The 22515-nt window shown below is 39.5% G+C and overlaps 1 protein-coding gene across 3 annotated transcripts in view; it reads right to left on the bottom strand.

Moving 5' to 3' along the window:
- Positions 1-912: 912 nt before the first annotated feature.
- BTC (betacellulin) overlaps positions 913-22515 on the bottom strand; it is a 45229-nt gene continuing 23626 nt past the window's right edge. Inside the window, exons 2-6 of one of the 3 annotated variants that reach the window (XM_036022123.1) lie at positions 21793-21891; positions 12863-12980; positions 4756-4902; positions 2554-2649; positions 913-1171 (exon numbers count right to left, since the gene is read on the bottom strand). In XM_036022123.1, the coding sequence (XP_035878016.1) occupies positions 2556-2649; positions 4756-4902; positions 12863-12980; positions 21793-21891 (458 nt within the window). In that variant the 3' untranslated portion in view covers positions 913-1171; positions 2554-2555. Of the gene's footprint in view, positions 1172-2553; positions 2682-4755; positions 4903-12862; positions 12981-21792; positions 21892-22515 lie in introns of those variants that run through there. The other 2 variants (XM_036022134.1, XM_036022128.1) reach the window with 2 other exon arrangements.

The raw sequence follows: 22515 nt of genomic DNA, 5'->3' as shown, positions 1-22515 counted from the left end.
GACAAGATGGTCTCAAGTAATAGATGTAGAGACCTGATTCCATTGCAACAATATTCACCTGAGAGTAAATGCAGTTTCTGCTTATTAGAAGAACAAAAATGAGGATGTGGTTGTAACCAGTCTCTGCCTGGGCTCTGCTATCCTCTCATTGACCCTTATCTTGGTTTCAACAGCATCTTCCAGTGATGCTGTTGATACTTTAGTGAGCATGAGCACTGGGGCTTAAAGGCTGTCAGGCACTTCCTTTGCATACCTCTCTCTATTCATTACCTTAGTCAGGGGGCAAAAATCTGTTTGCTTTACTAACATAAGAATTTATTCATGTCTCTGAGCATTTATAAAGGAGCAAAGAAACACAAAATTCAGTGATACAGAAAACATAGTGGTTAACAGTAACGTATGTTCAGGACTCTGTATTCTCAGTTTCTGCAGGAAAATGACCTCAGCATCTCAGTCACAGCAAAACACAGTTCAGTGGAAAGTGTTGGGTTTATATTAGTGAGTTAGGTTGCAGCAAGTCTGATGAACAAAAATGATGGTTCAGAGCACATACATTGAATTGGGTAAACTTGGTTTCATGTTCAGCTCTACCAATTCCTTTTTTTTTTTTATTTTTTTATTTTTTTTATTTTTTTTATTTCAATCATTGTTCAAGTACAGTTTTCTGCCCCCTACTCCCGAGCTCTACCAATTCCTAACTCTGCGAATCTGGATTAAATTATTTAACTTCTTTGGGTCTGTTTCCATAGATGGGAAATGAGGATCTTACTAGATATCTAAGAGGTTCTTGAAAGGATTAAAGGAAATAATATATTTCAAACTCTCAGCACATGGTGTTGGATAAATGGGAGGTGTATTGTTAATGCAATTTCTAAGATCTAAACTCCATCCTACTTTTCTTTTTTGTTTAACTAGTGATCCTGGTGACAAAACTTAAGTGGAAGTTTATAAATATTTCTCTTATTAACTGGGTGCTTTTTCCCAATTACTAAACAATAATAAATTTATTATTATTATAAAAACAATAGTAAACAGCACAATCTATTACAAATGTAAATACATCACTTAAAATTCATTTTGTTAGCTCATTTCCTGAGATACATTCTGTCCATTTTCAGTTGAACAAGGCATTTTGTATCTTGCCACCAGCCTGAAGGTGCCTTCATAGACTCTAGGAAAAAGAATAAAAGAGCAAGCTATTTAAAAGAAATGTACTATGTATTCCAAAAAAATCTAGACCCAGTGTTTCTGTTTCCAATTCATTAGTGTAGGAGAACATTATAATTTTCTGCGAAGCATTTACTATGCCCCATTAATCATCTGGGAGTTTCTGGGAGAGAAGATTCTTTGTGAAGCTGGGAGAGCTATGGAAAGTCACTGCCTCTCTCTGGACAAATGTGAATGAGGAAGTATGTAGCCCACATTACTATTGGCCTAACAGGAACTAATCAAGGTAGAACCTACTTCTTAAGACAGTGAGCAGATAGAAAGAAATCATGTTTTCCTGTGTGGAGGCCTCTGATTTAACCAAACATGAAGACTACCCTCCCTTTGGATTGCCAGCTCATGTGAGCCAAACACTTCCTTCACTTTAAATCACTTTGGTTGTGTTTGATGCTATTACAGCCAACTTGACCGTGGCTGGCTGTGCTGGCTGTGTTCACTTTGCCCCCTTGCTGTCCTTCTCTGCCCGACTGTGCCCTCCTGGGGGTTTACTCTACAGACTGCATTACAAGGGCTCCTTGTTGGGTTTAGCCAGTGGGAGGCACCTGCTGAAGACCTGAAGGGAGAAAAAGAGAAAGTTTGGGGTATTTTCTCCATTTCCTGCCTCCCTCCTTGCTCAGGCTCCAGCAGTGGCCATTTCCTTCCACAGCAACAGCTCCTGCCTGGTGGGGTCTCTAGCAACCTACCTCTCAATGTCAAGGGAACACAACCCCAGCCCTTGTGGGCATGGGAGGGGTAGGGCCTCTTGCCATGGTTGGGCTCCAGGGGCCTCTATGTTCCTGTGGGTTTCTCCAACCCTACTCCTATGCCCACCCCAGTCCCTTCACCGAAATCTCTTTGTTGGATCATCCCAGAGGATCTTTGATTCCTGCTGGGACACTAAATGATACAACATTTAAAGACTGCAGGACAAGGTTTGGCATACGATAACTGCTTGATAAACGACACTATTAATGTAACATTGCTATTGTTATTTCCTTTCAATGTGAGATGACTAAACTAAAATACCTGGTCTTTGTGCCCAAAAATGAGGAAGAAAAATATAAAATAACTATACAACCATGCCAACTTAGAAAACTGATTGATCTTGTACATTGGAGAAAGTATAAAGAAGCCTTCTCTCCCACGTGCATGCATTTCTGTGATAACATGCCAAAGAAATACATGGGAAAATTTTTATTTGAATTCAGAGTCTATGAAGAAAATATATTTATTTTTAGACGTTTTAAATGTAAGCTCCAATCAATGATTTACTAGATGTAATTAAACCCCATTTCCCCAGAAATGTCACCTGAATAGTTTCCCATCTAACAAGTTTACCATACTCACCATTAAGCAATACTAGTTTCTTGAATATCTTCATTTACAGGAGTTAAATCTTTACCAAGATTTGTTATATCTTCTTTCTTTTTCCTTCGAAGAGGACTTGGAAAATGGTGTTAGAAATTAGCATGGGCCTGTTAGTTCATGTGAAGACAAAATTAATCATCAAGAGAGCAGCCTATGACTTTATTTCTAGACTGTTAAGAGTGCATAGGTTCCTTTTATCTTAAATATTTGAGGTTTTCCCTCAAACCATCTCTTTTCCTAGGCTGTTGATAGCTACAGTAAACAAAAGTGGGATAGAGCATAGCTATATATAAATAGAAAGAGTATGGTACCAGAGTGTTGATGGAGCTTGGTTAGTACAAGAACATTTTTCAGAACAAGTTATTTTACAAAAACTGATAGAGCATTATTTAATGTGTAAATATGATATAGTGCACATTGGAAATAGACATAAGAAAACCAAAAGCACTTCTGGATATATTAGTTAAACTGCCAGATTCATTAAGAAAGTTGGGCTGCAGTCCCATTTTCTTAAATCAAATTCAACACCTCCATGCTCACTGCAGCATTATTTACAATAGCCAAAATTTGGAAGCAGCTCAAGTGTCTATCAGATGAGGGAATAAAACAACTATGGGATATTTACACAATGGAACATACTTGGCTGTAAAAAAGAAGAAAACTTTACCCTTTGCAACAGAATGGGTGGACCTGGAGAACATTATGCTCAGTGAAATAAGCCAGTCAGAGAAAGACAAATATGATTTCACTCATATGTGGAATCTAATGAACAAACCGAACTAACTGGGAAAACAGACACAGACTCAGCTGGAGAGCAGGCTGGCAGCTCTAGGCAGGAACTGAGGAGGTAGAGGAATCGAGCAAAAAAAAAAGAACTCATGGACATGAACAAGAGTGTAGTGATTGCGGGGGAGAGAGGAAGTGCAGAGGTGGAAGAGGACATAAATAGTAGTGGAAAAATACAATAAAAATGGACTATTAAAAATTTTAAAAATTAATGTAATAAATTACATTAAATATGGCCTAATAAAATAGGCCATTTCCCACTTCTGTCCAACAGCTGCTCTGCTCCAAACCTGGCATTATAAAAACTCCCTTTTGCTCCTGGAAACCCTTCCTCTTTTCCCTTGAAATTCTCCCCCCCCGCCCCCTCTGGTCACTGTCAGCCTGTTCTCTATTTCAGTGTCTTTGATTATGTTTTGAACAACAATTAAAATAAAATTAAACAGCAACAACGACAACTCCCTTTTGCCATTAAAAAGGTAAAATCAAAAAAGAACATTCAATTTTATAGCTAAAAGGAATCCTGCAAATGATCTGGTTTAATCTTTTCTTTTTACAGAAATAAAACTAAAGGTTTAAGATGTTAAGAAATTTGTCCAAGGTCTCAAAGATATTCAGTGGCAGGGACAAAAATCAACGCCTCCCAGGACCTCTGCTTGAATTTCCCCTTCCTGAAGGTTGGGAAGAAAATGAGTCACGAGACACCCTTTTTGGTCTGTGCTGTGGACTAGAAGAAACTGTAGCCATTCCAGAGGGCACTAGCTTCTCTAGACAGGAAGATAGCTCCTGAAGACTTTTCAGCCTACTACCAGGGAGTCTGACAGTTCGATGGGTTTCCAAAAGTACCTTAAGTTTTGGACCAAGGAACTCTCTCACAAACAAAAAGCAAAATGTTTCTTGAGTCCAAAAATTGTGATATATAGTGAAAAGTAATAGGGAAGAATAAGGATGTAATTATCACTTGTAAATTCAATTCATTATTTTAATGTGGCCCAGAAATAAAATTGTGTTTGTGTGTTTCCACCTTTCAAAGTTAGTTTGTCATGGTACAGCTTGAGAAAATAAAGTCTTATGTAGCCTACTAACAAACTCACATAAAACATGATTAACTTTAGAACTAAATCATTGTTTTCCTTAAATTAGGAGATTTATACAAATTTTACTTTAAATTATAATAATTGTGCTCAGTAAAATGACAAATATCATACATCATGTGTTTTATCATAAATAAATACTTTAATATAAATGATGGCAAACCTGGGAAAGTGAGTTAATATTTAAATCAAACAAAAAGAAAAGAGAAAAGTTAGGAATGGGAGAGGGAAAGAAAGGAGAAAGGAAAGAAGGAGTCAGGAAGACACAGTTTCTCAGGTTTAAAGTTAAATGGAAAATACTTACTGACAGCACGTGCAGACACCAACCACCAGAACGATCAATGTCACCATAACTGCTGTCAAAGAAATCACCAAAATCTGTCCTGTGTCTCCTCGTAGGTAAAAAAAGTCAACTCTCTCACATCTTTCCCCAGTGTAGCCCTCATCACAGCTATAAAAATAAAAGAACACGACACAGTGAAAAATACGACTTTTAGGAATCTCTACTTCTTTTTAGAACAAACTGTTTTCATTACTTGTAATTAATAGAGAATACAATTGCTTTTAAAATGTTAAATAACTGTATGTCATTGTGTTCACAAGTAATTTCTCTTTCTTTGATGAAAATAGCATCACTTGAACATTATTAACAATATGTCTTATATAAATAAATAAGGCTGTTGGCAATTTTCTATAATTAGTTTGAAATTTTAGATTCTGAGCTATGAGGAGGGGATGATAAAATTCCCTCCACAACATTCCCGAGCACTTAAATACCTCAAAATCCTGAGAATTTCCCATTTCATCATAGAGCATATAAACAATTTCAGTGTACTCAAGTTCTCTTAATATAATTTATTTAAAAATTATACTGTTTTACATGATCAAACATGGTAGTATGTGTGAAAGTTCATAGACATCTGCCTACATATAGAAGTTCCATAAGTATTATTCAATGGAATCTGTGTGTGTGTGTGTGTGTGTGTGTGTGTGTGTGACTTGCATCCATCAGTTCCAGTCCCACTGCTTTCAGGTGTCACACATTAGGTAATGCTCTTCGGTTACTCTCCTAGTCACCACCTCTCCAACTACATCCCCCTGAACACTGGTTTCTAGTTCCTTTACTGATCCTCTAAGGTTACATTTTCAGATCTAGACACCATTCCCTCTACTGTCTTCTAAATGCTCTCCCTTTCTCCATGAGCCAACAAAGTGCAGTGACCAGAAGTCAACAAGTATCCCCATGGAGCTTTCACTTTCCTCCTTTTCTCAAGTCTCTACCAATACAGTCTTAGAATTCACTTCAGCTCAACTGATGACCCAGGTCTGTGGTGACAGTTAAGGGTCTTTCTGACAAGCTAAGTCTTGTGTGAGCAATACCCAAGAAGCTCAAGGCTCAGTGATGTGGGGACTATCCACACTATTCTCTGAAGAAGTGTGTCATACGCTTACAAGGAATATAAGAAGTTTGAGGACATTGGAAGCTGAAATTATATGCTACAACATCAGTTAAAAGTATTTTCCTTTTATCTTTCAGACACATTCAGAACACAGAGATATTGGTCATATTACATACTGTATTTTGCTGTGTATTAATGCGCTTTTGTGTAATGTGCACCCATGTTTTTGGCTCAGGCTTTCAGGAAAAAAAACCTTCCACTTTAAATTTTTAATTCAATTATTTATTTATTTATATTTAGAAACAAAACTGGTTATCATGTTCTAGGGTATTATTTTGCATACAGACATCATGAGTTAAATATTTTTAATGCCTAAGCATAAATAAAAGAATTTAAAACATTGATAGATACAGAATTAGTACAACCCATGTATAATGTGCATCCTTATTTTTCTCTCATAAATTTGGGCCAAAAAGAGAACATTATACAAGGCAAAATATGGTAAGTGTGAAAAGGAGGAAATTAAGTTTCTTTTTAAAAGATATTTTTAACTTTTATTACATTAATCCAGTTTCTACATTCAGATATCCCTGACTTCTTTAAAAAAATGAAAAAAACTTCTGTGCAATCTTTGCTTTGTTTTGTTTTGTTTTACTTTTTGTTTTGTAAGAAAAGATCAACTTCCAGGCTGTTCTGCACTGTATGTTTGACAAGAGCAAGGACAGTGAGTTCCCACAGAGCCTGTATTCACAAATAAGGAGATCCCTTAATGTCAATATTGTAGTTGATACAATGCTACAAAAAATTAAAAAATGAAACAAAAAACAAGCTCAGTCACAACCATGGTTGAAAGGTGAGATTTGCTACAGGCTCTGTAGAAAAGGCACCTAATGCCACCTACTGCCAGCAGACCCCGGGATCTGTGATAGAAAACTTCTGTCTGCAAGAGAGCTAGGTATCATCACTGCAAGGTTAAAATAATGGAAAAAGACTGAGAAATATTTCAAAATATTGAAAACCTCTTGCACATGGAACTGGCACTGGGGGAAAATCACTTTTAATAGCATATGTAGGATGAAGTTTTTTAAAGATTCTTTTTTTAAGACTGTAACTAAAATCCTATAAATATAGTGTTTTCCAATTAGCTTAAATGTTTCTCTAACAAGTTTACTAAATGTGGCATTTTTAAGCAATAATTTTTCCCATTGAATACACAGCAATTACTTGATGCTCTTTTAGAATGTTTTTCTAACTGTAAACTCTGGGTTCTGTGGCTTAACCACACTTTAGTTGAATTTCTCAGTGAGCAGTACTTCCTGTAAGTTATAACCCATGAGCCATGCTACAGGGTGAAGTCTTACCAGTTATAGTGACTCTCATGTTATTTCATTCTCATCAGACCTCTCATAACCTACGTGCTGATGGTTATTTCAATGGGGAAGAATGAGGCAAGGGTACAAGTTCCTAGTAGATGTTTATTGAATGATGAATAAATGAGTAATTATAATAAAGCTTAATCAAATAAAATCTAAAATCTAAAATGTTTATTGAATGATGAATAAATGAGTAATTATAATAAAGATTAATCAAATAAGATCTAAAATAAATTTTAAAGATGCTCATGACCCTTACGGACTCTGCGAAATCAGATTTGGGATCACTGTTCTGAAATAATCTACAGACACTTTTCCAGGAGATTTGTAAGTATTCATTCAAGTGATTCTTAGAACAACCTTTGAGGTAGGTCCAATTATTAATCCATTTTACAGATGCAGAAACTGAGCTATGGAGAAATGGAATGAGTGGGGCTGGGACTCAAATGCAGGAAGTTAGCTCCCAAGTTCATGCCTCAGCCTACATCTAATACCGCTTAAGTGAAGTGTGCTGCGTAAATAAGTAAAAATCATGTCTCCGGAACCAAATCACCTGCATTCCAAGAAAATACAGAAAAGGCTAATAGAGGATTAAAGTTACTTGAAACACATTGTGGTATTTATCTAAAAACAGGAATCCACAAACTCCTGTGATTCCAAACGAAAGGAGATATTTTTGGTTCCCACAATAGCACAGTCACCACAAGCCTGAATCTGTGCTACTCCAAGTCACCTAGAAGGTCAGAACTACTAGGTTCAATATCTCCCACTCATCTCATGGTACAATTTACAGAACATTTACTTTGTGCTTGGTACCATAATAAGCAATTTTGCATAATGTGTTTATTTTGCTTAATTTTCAATACCTCAGAGAAAGATGTTATCAGCCCATTTTATAGATGATAAAACTGAGGCTCAGGTCCAGCCAAGATGGAGGTATAGGTAGATACACTTTACCTCCTTGCACAACCAAAGAAGGACAACAACCAATTTAAAAACAAAAACAACCAGAATTGCCAGAAAATTGAACTGTATGGATGTCCGACAACGAAGGAGTTAAAGAAGAAACATTCATCCAGACTGGTAGGAGGGGAGGAGATAGGCAGCCAGGGCCGGAGAGGACTGAGGCAAGGTGGTGGCTGGCTGACCAGGTGGTCCCACACTCATGAGAGGATAAGCCAGGAAGAATAACTGGGGAATGAGACAGACTATGAAACCCAGGGTTCAGTGCAGGGAAATAAGGCTTCAAAGTCTCTAGCTGTAAAAACCTATGGAGGCTGCAGTGGCAGGAGAAACTCTCAGTCTCACAGGAGGGTCCATTCGGAGGACCCATGGGGTCCTAGAGCATACACAAGCACACTTACCAGGGAATCAGCACTAGGAAGGTACAATTTGTATGTGGGTAGTGGGGGAAGTGGCTGAAAGTGGGATGAGAGTGGGGCAAGCAGCATTGTTCCCTCTCAGACCCTTCCCCCACACACAGTGCCACAACGCAGAGAAGTGGGTTGTCTTGCCCTGGTCAATACCTAAGGCTCCACCCCTCTTATAACATAACAGATGCCCTGAGACAAAGAAATATGGCTCAAATGAAAGAACAGATCAAAACTCCAAAAAAACTACTAAGCAACAGGGAAATAGCCAACCTATCAGATGCAAAGTTCAAAACACTGGTAATCAGGATGCTCACAGAAATGATTGAGTACAGATGCAAAATAAAGGAAGAAATAAAGACTATACAAAGTGAAATAAAGGAAAATATACAGGAAACCAACAGTGAAAGGAAGAAAACCAGGACTCAAATCAATGACTTGGACCAGAGGGAGAAATAAACATTTGACTGGAACAGAATGAAGAAACAAGAATTTTAAAATATGAGGAGAGGCTTAGGAACCTCTGGGACAACTTTGAACTTTGAATGTTCCAAGATCCGAATTATAGGGATCCCAGAAGAAGAGGAAGAGCAGGAAATTAAAAACTTATTTGAAAAAATAATGAAGGAGAACATCCCCAACCTGGTGAAGGAAATAGACTTCCAGGCAGTCTAGGAAGCTCATACAGTCCCAAAGAAGTTGGACCCAAGGAGGAACATACCAAGACACATCATAATTAAATAACCCAAGATTAAAGATAAGGAGAGAATCTTCAAAGCAGCAAGAGAAAAGGAGACATTTACCTACAAAGAGTACCGACTATCAACTGATTTCTCAAAAGAAACCTTGTAGGCAAGAAGGGGCTGGAAAGTATTCAAAGTCATGAAAGGCAAGGACCTACATCCAAGATTGCTCTATTCAGCAAAGCTTTCATTTAGAATGGAAGAGCAGATAAAGTGCTTTCCAGATAAGATAAAGTTAAAGGAGTTCATCATCACTAAACCCTTAGAATTGTTACAGGGACTTATCTAAGAAAAAGAAGGTCAAAGCTATGAACAGTAAAATGACAACAAACTCACAACTATCAACAACTGAACCTAAAAAAAACAAAAACAAAAACAAATTAAACAAACAACTAGAAGAGGAACAGAATCACAGAAATGGAGATCACATGGAGGATTATCAGTGGGGAGGGGGAAGGGGAAGAATGAGAGAAAAAGTGAGGGGATTTGAAGTATAATTGGTAGGCATAAAATAGACAGGGGGAAGTTAAGAATAGTACAGGAACTGGAAAAACCAAAGAACTTATATGTGCAACCCATGGACTTGAACTAAGGGGGAATGCTGGATGGAAGAAGGTACAGTGTGAAGGGGGATTAAGAGGAAAAATGGGACAAATGTAATAGCATAATCAATAAAATATACTTTTTTAAAAAAGCTGAGGCTCAGGAAGGGTAACTGACCCATTGTTGAAACTGCCCATTACTGGTGGAAACAAAATCCTAACTTAGGTCTGACTCCAAAATCTGTGTCCTGACACCTGTGCTTTCCCACTTCCCATTGATTCTGCGTCATTTCACCATTAAGATGGTGCTCCTGGTTAAGGCCTTGGTTTGGACACTCGGCACAGTACTAGATGGACCATGAGAGAGACTTGGTCATTTATGCACCAGTCATTTCTTGAGCACCTGTAAATTCTAGGCATGGTGCTTGGCATAGGAGCGCACAAATGAGTGAGCCATGCATGAGCCCTGTCCTCTAGGTGCTCACCGTCACAGAAGGGACATTTAAAGAAACAAACATTTATGTTCCAGGAGAAAAGAGTTTCCACAGAACTGGGACTGGACCGCAGAGAAAGGACATTGGGCTCACACCCAAATGTGTGTCTGAGAAGAGGGACATTAAGGCATGTGTCCAGGAACAGCCGATGTCTGAGTTGTCTGTAACACATCAGTCAAAACGCACTTTGCATGTCATTAGCAGAGCTTGTGCCTTATGCCATGCAGTGGAATGTAGAACTTCAGAGAAACATTTGCCTCTGTCATGGCAATGTGGTTGGAAAGTTAAGCCAGGATCAGAGGAAGTTTGGAGGCCAAGGAAATGCATTTTCACCCCAGACGGAAGGGACAGGTGAGTACTGATCTTAGGGGAGAAGGCCACACACTGTGGTGATCATTTCAGAGGGTAGCAGTGTTAAAGACCAATAAATGTGCAGACACAGGAACCAGTCAGAGAAATGTGCTTGGGTTAGGGGCATTTATATTCTTAAAACTTAATATATTCTCCCAGACCCGTGAGCAATTAAATGAAATTTAAAAAAACAAATCAACTCTATCTTTCCCAATGCACAAAGGCACAGTTTTCTTATTTCCTTACATTAGCAATTCTTATTTCCCTCTAAGTATTATCCTTATATATTTATTTTTTAATTAAATTTAAATATAATTAAATTTTGAAGAATCCATGACTCAAACATTCCACTAAATTAGGGATTGGAAGTACTATTCTGAGATATTTAATTTTTAAAAAATGTGTGCTGGGGAAATGCAGAGAATATAAACAATCTATGAATTTTATGTGAAAATTATACATAAAAATCATCTTGCTCTTCTATCAGGTAAGGTCTCAGAGCGCTTGAGAGGGACATTTCTTTGGAAGAAAATGAATATTTAAGTTATGAAAAAACACTAGTTTTGCCTGAGTAAAATTAAACTTGGACTCTTTTTAAAAAAAGATTTTATTTATTTATTTTTAGAGAGTAGAAGGCAGGGAGAAAGAGAGGGAGAGAAACATTAGTGTGTGGTTACCTCTTGCACACCCCTCACTGGAGATCTGGCCTGCAACCCAGGCATGTGCCCTGACTGGGAATCGAACCGGTGACCCTCTGGTTTGCAGGCTGTCACTCAATCCACTGAGCCATACCTGCCAGGGCTACACTTGGACTCTTAATCTACTAATAGTTCAAAAGAAATCTTTTCTTTCAATTTCATGCAAAACTCTATTTCTAAACAAGGCTGATGTCCTTGCACTTATATTGACACCTGCAAAAATAACTTTTAATTCAGCATAAATTCCTTCACATTTATGTGAATTACAAACCACATAACAAATGGCAGGAAAATTTGTTTCCATGCAAAACACATGGGAGATAAACAGCTTTTGGAAGCATCCTCGCGTGTGGCTGGTGTGATAACCACTACACCGCAGAAACAAGACAGCTTTAGAGTAAGGACTTACGTGATGTGGGAAGAAGGCCCCCTGTGTAAGGGTTGTATGCATAGGCTGAGAGGCACCAACTACTGGAGAGAAGCACGTAGGAGGATGTCAGTGAAACAGAGTCAAATCCCATGGAGGCCTGAACTCAGATGCCTGAATTCAAAGTCCATTGTGCTAACCATTACACTGTGGGGCCACCGAAACAACCCAGGTGCCCACCAATAGATGAGTGGATAAAATTGCTGTGGTACATTTACACAGTGGAGTCTTAGTTACTGGGCCAGAAAAAAAGAATGAAATCTTATTATTTTCAACAGCATGGATGGACCTAGAGGGTATTATGCTAAATGAAATTAGTCAGTCAGAGAAAGACAAGTACCATATGGTTTTGCTTGTGTGTAGAATCTAAAGAACAATATAAATGAACTAACAAAACAGAAATAGATTCACAGATACAGAGAAAAGACTGATGGTTGCCAGAAGGGAAGAATTGAGGGACTGGGGGAAATAGACGAGGGATTAAGAATTATAAATTGGTAGTTACAAAATAGTCATGGGAATATAAAGTACGGCATAAGAAACATAGTCAATAATATTGTAGTAACCATGTACGGTGTGAGATGGTGACTTGCTAGTGGGAGACCACTTTGTAAAGTGTATGATTGCCTAGCCACTATGCTGTACACCTGAACCTAATAAAAAATAATACTGAATGTAAATGTGACTGAATAATAAATAATAATAAAACTCTATACAGAAAGACAAAAAAATAAAAGCATTCTTAACATTGGACAGAAACAGTCCTGCTTGACTAAGGCAGCAGAGAGCGCAGCCCTGCCTGCAAGCAAATCTGCACACTCCGACGTGCATCAGTTTCTCCATAAGCAGCTGTCGAAGGTGCCCCCAAAACAAGTCACAAGTTGCTGGGGCAGGACCAGGGGAACTGTGTCCTAACAGGTGGCTTGATTAGCTCCCACTTTCCAGTCCTGCTGAGCCCCCAGGCCAGCATCTTGCTGCTCCCCTTTGTGTATAGGCTCAGGGGCTCCACTTACAGGCAGGAGGGTTTTTGCAGGGCCCCCACGAAGCGGCATTGCCCACTGATGCAGTACTGCTCGTATTTCTTGGGACATGGAGAGAAGTAGTCATTCCACTTTGATTGTGTGGTAGTAGCTGAAAAGTAATAAAAAGCTCAATAAATCAACTCATTTTAAACACACATTAGTAAGTAGTATTATATTCTTATCTTTATTGCTTGGCTTTTTGTAGAATGTACTACAATATCTCATATCTCCTACTCTACACTGGGATAAAAGTCACACTTTTATGGTCCCAAAATAGCTTTAGGGATTGGGTAATAAGGATTATCATGGGAACATCTCATGTTTTAATTAGATTTATGTCCAACCTACAGCTCAGAAATGTTGGCGTTGTTTAAAAGGTAGAGCATAGTTGTGATAAGGGAGAAGTTTTTTTGCCATGAAGATTATTAGAGCCACCGAGCTGGTGGCATTGAAGAGAAAAGTACACTTTTCCCCTTCCTTTTGTGTTTTAAAAAATTATTTTAACTTACACACTTTCATAGCACTTACTGAGTGCCAGGGGCTGCTCTATACACTTTCTACAGATTAATTCATTTAATGCTCATAACAGCCTTGTGTCGTCATCACCATTCTAACACCTTGCTTATAGAAGAGCAAAGCACAACCCACCAAGGCTAAGGCACCTTCCAGAACCACACAGCTAGTGAGGGGCAGGCATGGGACTTGCACTCAGGCCCTTCTGCCCCAGAGTCCTTGCTCCTGGCCCCTCCACGCTGGCACTCTGTCACCCAGCTGTCCTGCAGGTAGCTGCCACCTGCTCTCAGCCTGAGGCCGACACATGCCTCCTGAATGGCACACCCTCCCTCGAATTTGGCCCCCAGAAGGTTTCTCGTTCCCTGAAGGAGAAAATTCTGAAAGCTCAGTATCTAGGATTTCACTCCTGCAATGCACTGACCTTCTTGTCTAACCTTTCAGGGTAGTGGCCGCCTAATTTTTAGCTGGGGATAGTAACATGTAACAATTTCCTTGCCATAGAAAGTGTTAATAAACAAGGATTGTCCAGAGGAACAGCGCAGAAACTCTAAGCAGCCGTTCCCCGAGTTGGTTCATAACAGACAAGGGGAGCAGCCCGCACCCAGGGAAAACAGCTGACCAGCAGCACCAGGCCGGGGCGGACTTACTGCCTTCACGTCACCACCAGCAGCTTGCAGGACTCACACACCTGTGCAGCCAGAAGGACCACAGTGTGCACTTCAGGAGGGCATTCCACACTAGGTGTGGTGTGGCACCTGGCACCCCGATGACATCAAGCAATCCCTTTGATTGATAGCAGCAACCACTAAACTTCCTTCATATTATGTAATGAGTACACATAATTGCTCAGGGCCACCAGAGAGAGGAATCGCAAAGGGCTCGGCATGATCCACACGCAGCACATGCCCATGGTGCCAGCTCACAGCCTTCTGGTGGCAGAATGTTGCTGAGCAACTGGCTGACCTGGTTTTGCTTGGTGACTTAATGACCAGCCGTGCTCACTGCTGGTCTGTGCTAGATATTTCTGCACACATGCCAATCAATGGGACTCTTGTTGAAACTGCTGCCAGAAATAACTGCAAATTACCTCAAAGGCAAAGATTGGTATATTTTGGCAAATAAATTGATCAGTCAGCTTTCATTTGTCAAGTACTTTCTATCTCCAGAGCCCCGTGGTAGGCATTGGAAAACATCAAAGAAATAAAAGATATGTGATCTCTCTAAATCAGTAAAATGGAATAAATTCAGGAAAATAATGACCAAGTAACCAGTAAAAACAACCATAGTAACTGCATAAACAGTTGTGGTACCCTGGAAACACTAGAAAGAACACTGGATTAGGAGCAAAGAAGTGACTGTTTCATTTTCAGCCCTTTCATTAGCCAAATGGTCTGGCAAGTGAATGAAGCTGCCTGAGCCTCAGGTTCCTCATCTGTAAACTGAAGATGCTAACATGGACCCGTTCCAAGGACTGTTGGAAGGCTCATAAAAGGGAAAAAATGCATGTGGAAATTCCCATCGGAGTGCTTGGATAATGAAGTCCTCTGTAAATGAGTTGATTTGAGAATCTTGAAAATCTTGGCAATTCTAAGAAAGCTCTTATATCAGTAGAAAGGTGCTTATTTAGTTAAGAAAACTCTCTGGAAAATGAAGATATTTTAAATTATTTATTTATTTATTTATTTTTGTGGAGGTGGGCAAGCAGTTAAGGTATGGGGAATCTCAGGATCAAAAGCTCAGGGTCAGGTATGTACAAACTTTATGTGAGGGGTAGATTTAATGGCAACAATGGAAAAGACATGAAGGGGAGCAGCCAAGGAGGCTGTGAATGGAGGTTAGAGACCTCAAATTGTCAGTGGGCTGAAGAGTTTACATTGGACATCCAAGGCAGTTGAAGAAGATTCTTATGGATTAAATGGAATGGTACATGTAACAGCTGAACTGGGAAGCACTTTATGAATGTATGAGCTGGGAGAGAGTGGACTGGATCAGAGAAGGAAGATGCCAGGTCAGGGAGAAAACCGAGGCCCCCTGAGCCTTGCAGACGCATGTGTTGTGTGCCTGGGGGTGGGGGGAGGGCAAGAAGAAGTGTTGAAGAAACAGGACTTGATGACAGATCCACTGTGCTCCTGAAAGGTCTTTCCTACTTTGCAAAACACACCTGACTTTAAGTAGAAGCTGTGTGTCTCTGCATCCTGACCTCGACCAATACCTTTAGTTGCCATGCCCTCTTAAGTATAGTCAGTGTTCTCATAAAGGCCAAACGGACCATGATCCACCAAACCACCTAAGAGCAGCTGCTGGCTGCAGTGATTGTTCAGTCTTAGTTTGTCCAGCAACACACACCTGTGCCAGGAAAATGGTTGCCAGGCCCTGTTTAGACAGTTTGCAGAACTCTTTGTCAAATAAGCATGCTCTTAAACAGTGGCAACAGTATTCTGATTTTAAAACACTTGCATACCACCATGCAGAAAAAATCCAGTGATTTCTCTATGGAACTTTAAAACCTGACAGAAAAAGAAATCACACATACAGCCCCCACAAAAGTCAGAGAGATCCTCTCTCCTGGAAATTAATGGCTTATCAGTATTGCCCCTTTGGAAATGCATCTAAAATTCCAGTTGCTTTCATCTAAAGTTCATGAAGGTTACATTATTTGAAAGTTAAACAGTTGTGAAATCTAACATTTTCTGCCTTTCATGAGACTTGAGGACTCAAGGTCGGGGTGGGAGGATGGCAAAATCATACTATTCCATTCCAGGAAGGTGTCCCAAGGAGAAGAAAAAGTTAAAAGTTTTATCCTCTGATAAAATAAGATTAGGTCCTTGTATTGGGATATCTGTTGAGAATTTAATGGCATAGTTTTGAAAATGTCAAAGACTTAAACTAAAAGACTCCCCTGATTCTGGGAGTGGTGGAATTAATTGGTATTTAATTCCACCTTCCTCACTCCCACCTTCCTCTTTTCCAGCCCATGTGCCCCAAACTGAAACATTCCTTTGGGAGTGACCCTCTCCCACAAAACTGCACTGGAAAACTACATCCACTGGTGGATGTAGCCAGGTCGCCACAGTCTCACATGTGGGTGGGCAGCACGGGTAATATATCTCAATCTCTTCCTGAGACACCATATTCCAAAGATTCTAAAACCAACGAAGTGAGAAACCACAGGGGTTGCTACAGGTCAATGTATGTCTGAATCTGATTCTAAGAGTGAGCAAGAGGGATCAGAAGGAAGAGCAACTTTCATCGACCATGGGGGCAGATGGATAAGAAGTGAATCTTCTTTAGGTGATGTGGATGGTTAAATGAAAAGGGATGGATTCTCCTCTTGAGCCAAACTCAGCTGGAGGACTACAGCAGACACCACATCACTTTGTTTAAGTATGGACTTTCCCACAATTTGGTAGATGCTGTGATTAAGCAGCCTTGCTCCCTGGTCTTACTGTACATGATTCTTATTCTCAAGCCAAACCAGGCTTTGTGATGTCTTGGTGATGAAAACTCTTCAGTTTTAAATCATTAGGTTTATTTTTCATAAAACCTTCACTTACTTATTCCAAAAATGCTTAGTACAAATCTATGTAATGATTTTGTAATAATGTTAATATCAGTAGCTCTTCTGAAAACAACTCTAAAGGTCATGTGCAATTATTATTACAGTACTATTGTTTTTGGTAAATTTCAGTACACTGTATAAACCTCATGGTACATCTGACCCCTAGTTAAATACATAGTTAAAGCTCTGTGTCAGAGACTGAAAAGTGTGGGTTCAGTGTTGAGATACATGTCCCACAAGTATTAACAAGGAGAGAGAGGAAGGGAAATAAATACCCATAAATTCGTCCTCCCCCACAGATACCAGCCTGACAAAGGATGCACCTGGTGCACAGGAGAGTCAAAGTGGCCCCAGCAGACTTTGGAGAGAAGTTTCTCCTGGGTCTGTGCAGCACAGCCTAAGGCTTCAGTCTTCTGCCCTCGGCTTCCAGGCAACTTCCCAGCAGGGTTTCCTCATTTGACAATACTTTTAAGCCAAGGGGTGAAGAAGAAAGTTTTGAATTTCTAAGATTACTTTTCCTTCTATTCTTGCAGTCTGTCTCCCTGAGACAAGGGAATGTAAATTCATGATGCCCTTGAAGAAGTGCAGATTTGACATTTATTGTAATTGAGGACTCCCATTCATCTCATGTCCAATGTCATTTCCTATAGAAATGTGAAAGGGTTGGTTACTCCAGGATAAGAAAAATAGATCTCACTGAGGTCCTCGTTGCCCCTCCTGGCTTCCAGAATGTGCTCCTACAGGGGACTAATCAGGCCCCAGCAGCTTGTCTTTTAACCTGGGGCTGTGCCAACCATTTCTGACCTGATTAGTGTGGCTGTCACTGAGAGCTGCCCTCTTCCTTTCTGTATCTTTCAAGGAAAAAAGAATCCAGTGTTGAAATGTGAGTGTATTTGCATATATTTAAAATTATTCATAATTGTGAGGCAAATGAAAAGAAGACTGGGCAGGAGGAAAACTTGTATTTCTTTTTGTTTTTCGAGAGCGCACACTATGGAATTGTTCTGCCTGTGGTGCCGTCTTTGCTCATTCTCCTCTGCTGGTTCTTTCTCAGCTCCCCCAACCTCTAAATTTTGCAGTGTGTTGGGGCTCAATGCTGTTATCTTTTCACCTCCTTCCACTCCCTCCCTCAGTGTTTCTTGGCTTGAAACACCTTTAGGGTAATAATTCCCAAATTTGTGATTTCATTCTAGATCTTTTTTTCTCAGTGCCAATTGTCAAACCTATAAATCCACTTGGATGTCTAACTTGCATTTCAACTTAACACTTCCAAAATGAAACACCCATTTTTTCCCTCAAATCAGGTGTTTGCTCATCTTGGTAGGTATTTACATTCCCTTTGTAATTCAGGCCAAAAATGTTGGGATCATCTTGACTTCATTCTTTGGTACTGTACATCCAGTTCATCAGAAAGTTGCATTGGTTGTATTCAAAGTATGCAGAACTGTCCCTCCATTTCCACTACCCCAGTGTAAGCCCAACATCCTCTCTAGGCTGGAAGTAGTCTCCACGGAAACAACCTCTAAGTAGTCTCCCTGCTTTTTCCCCTTTAACTGTCTAGTGGCAATACACAGAAACCAGGTGGATGCTATTAAAACTTACTGAGAGTCACAGCTGAAGGCTCTAACCTGCTCACCAAGACTCTGAGTTATACTACCCATTACCTCTCTTTCCCATATCCTCTCTGATGTCATCTTTGACCGTTGCGTTCATTGCTGTGCTCTTGGTCTCTGTAACAGAGCCTGCGGCAGAGCAGATGCTCAGAAGTATCAGTGGGATACATACATTCTTTGCTCAAAATAGAAAGCGACAAACTAAAAATGGAACACTTAAACCCTGGGGCTATTTGAATATAAAATTATAAAATTATTTAGAAACAGGAAAATTCCTAAAGATTATCTGATTTATGTTTTCATTTTATAGGTTAAAGACTGAGTCTTCAAAGGCTTAAGTTACTTACCCAAGATGCTTGGTCAGACAATAGAGAAAATCTGATCTTGTTTCACATTAATTTCTCTCTCAAGATGCTTTGGTCCTTATCTGGACTTTACTTTCAAGCAATTGTTTTTGAAAATTTCCTACATGATTCTAGCACTTAGCATGGTGACTAAGAACACACACTCCAGAGCCAGTCTCTCTGAATTCATGTTTCCTGAGCGGGATTAAAGATTTGCCGCCTCCCAAATACTCCTTTTGGGATATTGATTTTAAGCTGGTAATTAAGGGGGAAAAGACTCAGAACAAATTTTTGAGCCTCACTCTTTATTGCCTAAAAGGAATTTAGATAGAGGACGTGCTCTAGGAAAAGAGATATAAATCATTATAGATAATCAGAGTTTTATATGAACTAGTGCATGAAAGAGGGAGGAACCTGACAAGGCCTGTTTGATCAAAGTCCTCTCCATGTCTCATTGTGAAAGATGGCCCAGCAAGCATTTATTTACCAAATATTTGCTTTTCTACACCCATGTGAATTTCCTTCCTGCCCTTTGAAGTCCCAAATCTGAACGTTTTCCTTGTCCTTAGCTCCAGAACGGCCCAATTGCCCAGTGTGTCACTGAGTCTCACGTTCTTATGGCACTCATGCATGTACATAAATATGAAGTTTGGCTATTTTCTCATGTTAATCTTTCTCACGTAAATTTGATTATTTGCCCAGGCAGAAAAACTTAGAAAGGTGGGAGGGAAATTAATTTTTTGACCCCTACACAGTCTACTCTGCTCACTGTGTGACTTTCAACTAAAAATCTTCTGCATAGTGAAGAAAGAGTTAACAGACTAAAAAAGGCGACTTATAGCTGCTATGGAAAATAGTATGTAGTTTCTTCAGAAAATTAAAAATACATCAAACATATGATTCAGCAATCCCAGTTCTGGATATTAATCTGAAAGAATTAAAATCAGTATCTCAAAGTGATATCTATACTCCCATATTCATTGCAGAATTATTCACAAAGGCCAAGATGCAAAAACAACTTAAATATCCATCAACGGATGACTGGATAAAGAAAATATGTTATATCAGTACAATGGGATATTATTCAGTACTTTAAAAAGAAGGAAATCCTTCAATATGCAACAATGTGAGTAGACCTGGAGAACAGTATGCTTAGTAAAATAAGCCTGTCACAGAAGGACAAATAGTACGTGATTCCACTTATTTACAGTATCTAAATAACCAAATCTGTGGGAGCAGAAAGTAGAATGGTGGTTGCCAGGGGACTGAGGGAGGGGAAAATGTGGAATTTTTGTTCAGTGTGTATAAAATTTTAGTTACACAAGATAAATAATCTAGTTAATAATAGTGTATTGTACATTAAAATTTTTGTTAAGGGGTAGGTCTCATGTTAAATGTTTTTACTGCAATAAAAAATTAGAAAACAAGCCCTGGCTTGCATAGCTCAGTGGATTGAGCATGGGCTGTAAACCATGGTGTCACCAGTTTGCTTCCCAGTCAGGGCACATGCCTGGATTACAGGCCAGGTCCCCAGCAGGGGCCACATGAGAGGTAACCACACATTGATGTTTTTCTCTCTCTCTTTCTCCCTCCCTCTCCATCTCTCTAAAAATAAGTAAAATCTTTTTTAAAAATTAGAAAACACATTTAGGGTATGATGTGGCAGATTGTTTATAACTTTTCATATTCAAATTATGGAATAATCTCCCAAAGGAAATGTGAGAATGCCATCCTTTAAACCATTTGAAACCTGATTGAAGAAAAGCACAGAAATACATAGAGTTGGCCTTGTTCTTCTCCCTACATAGATGACAAGACCCACACAAGCATGACCTAAGACACGGGTGGATTCCTCCAGACCGCCCACTAATATGAGGGAAGAGGAAGATCAGGCTGGAATTGATGACTCACATCAGGACAACTTGCTCAGCATGTTCCTGGCTCAATTACAACTTTGCCAGTGTGTTAGGAAAGGCACAGTTGCCACCAAGTCACTACATTCCCAGCCTGGCAAAATTTCCAGGGAATACAGGAGGTTCTTCTCCACTCCAGCCTGTATTTGGAATTGGCCTGTGTTTTGTTTTGAATTAGAAACAACTCATGTAGAAGACCAGACTACACAATCTATAAAGGATAGACAGAGCCTTAGACCAGAGGTCAGCAAACTATGGCCCAATGGCCAAATCTGGCCCACAGCCTGTTTCTCTAAATAAAGTTTTATTGAAACAAATCCAAGGCTACTTGTTTGCCTAGTGTCTATGGCTGCTCTTACAGTGAAACATCAGAGTTGATTAGCTGCAGCAAAGACTCATGGTCCACAAAGCCTAAGATAATTATTATCTGGCTTTTTATAGGCTGACCCCTTTTAGACTAATAATTTGGAGAATAGTAATTCAAGCATCTCCAAGGTAAAATATGTAAAAATTATTGCCTTCTCCACTTTTTTGAAGTGGTGGAAGAGGAAAAAATTAATTTTAATAGAACATGCCCACTTTGTATGAATCTAGCCTACACTAGCACACACTCAAGTGTGGAGCACACATCTATGACACTAACGTAGCATCATGATTACGAGTGAGAGCACTAGAATCAGAAAGAGCTGAGTGTGAATCCTGGATTTGCTCTTCACCAGCTGTGTCACTTTTGGCATATTACTTAATCTTTCTAGGCTTCACCTGGAAATAAAGTAAAAAATATTGTCCAGCTCATTGAGAGGAAGTGAATTACTGTATGTAAAGCACTTAGCACAGTACCTGTTACATTTGTATGTGCACAGAAAGCTACTTGGTTTTATGATTACTGTATTATCAAAAAATTAAACTTAGGGAAACAGCTTTCCAAGACTGAAGAGAAAGCTGATTGAACAGATACATGTCACGCGGTCAGCATTACCTGCACAGTTTTCTCCAGTACCTCCACAGAGAAGGCCATCGCTTTCAGGACTTCTGGTTGAATTCCCATCTGCCACAACACAGTGGAGGATCACTAGACCTTCAAGTCCAAAACAGAACCAAAACAAACATGAAAATTTGAAAATTTCCTCCATGTGAAATACTCTATCAAAGTGCTGACCCACTGATAGAAACCACAGGCCTGTGGCTTCCATCTCCAGTTCGTCCCCGCAGTGAGGGAGGTGTGCACAGGCCAGCCTGTCTTGCTTTTCAAGCTCAGTGCTGAAGTCAGAACCTTCAAGCCATCATAACTAAGCACCTTAAGTGAGGAAACTTGACCATAACTTGTGAGGGATGCTTATTGTACAAACAGAAAGTGGAGTTCTCAGCCACTGGGTGAATACATGAAAATTTCCAGGGAGAATGGATGACAAACCCATATGGCAACATACTTTCTCCATTCCACACAGACCCACTATTTCTCCAGTATTAACTGTTTAGTGTCCTTCCTCTTGGGAAGTGACCTATGTATTCAATTCATAGGAGTTATTTTAAAACTTCAGGTTTCTCTGTGACTTATTTCTGTGTCTGGAAAACACAGGCCTCACAGAAAGGTATGAGGAACAAGAATCCCTGTACATGATTGAATCAGCTTAAAACACAATGTGTATTTTTTACATGGACCTGATCCAAACAAATTAACTGTAAACAACCACTTATTAGT

Source organism: Phyllostomus discolor, chromosome 1 (assembly GCF_004126475.2).
Source record: "Phyllostomus discolor isolate MPI-MPIP mPhyDis1 chromosome 1, mPhyDis1.pri.v3, whole genome shotgun sequence".
NCBI lineage: Eukaryota > Metazoa > Chordata > Mammalia > Chiroptera > Phyllostomidae > Phyllostomus > Phyllostomus discolor.
Note: the sequence above shows the minus strand (reverse complement) of the source record. Positions and strands in the feature narration are given on the sequence as shown.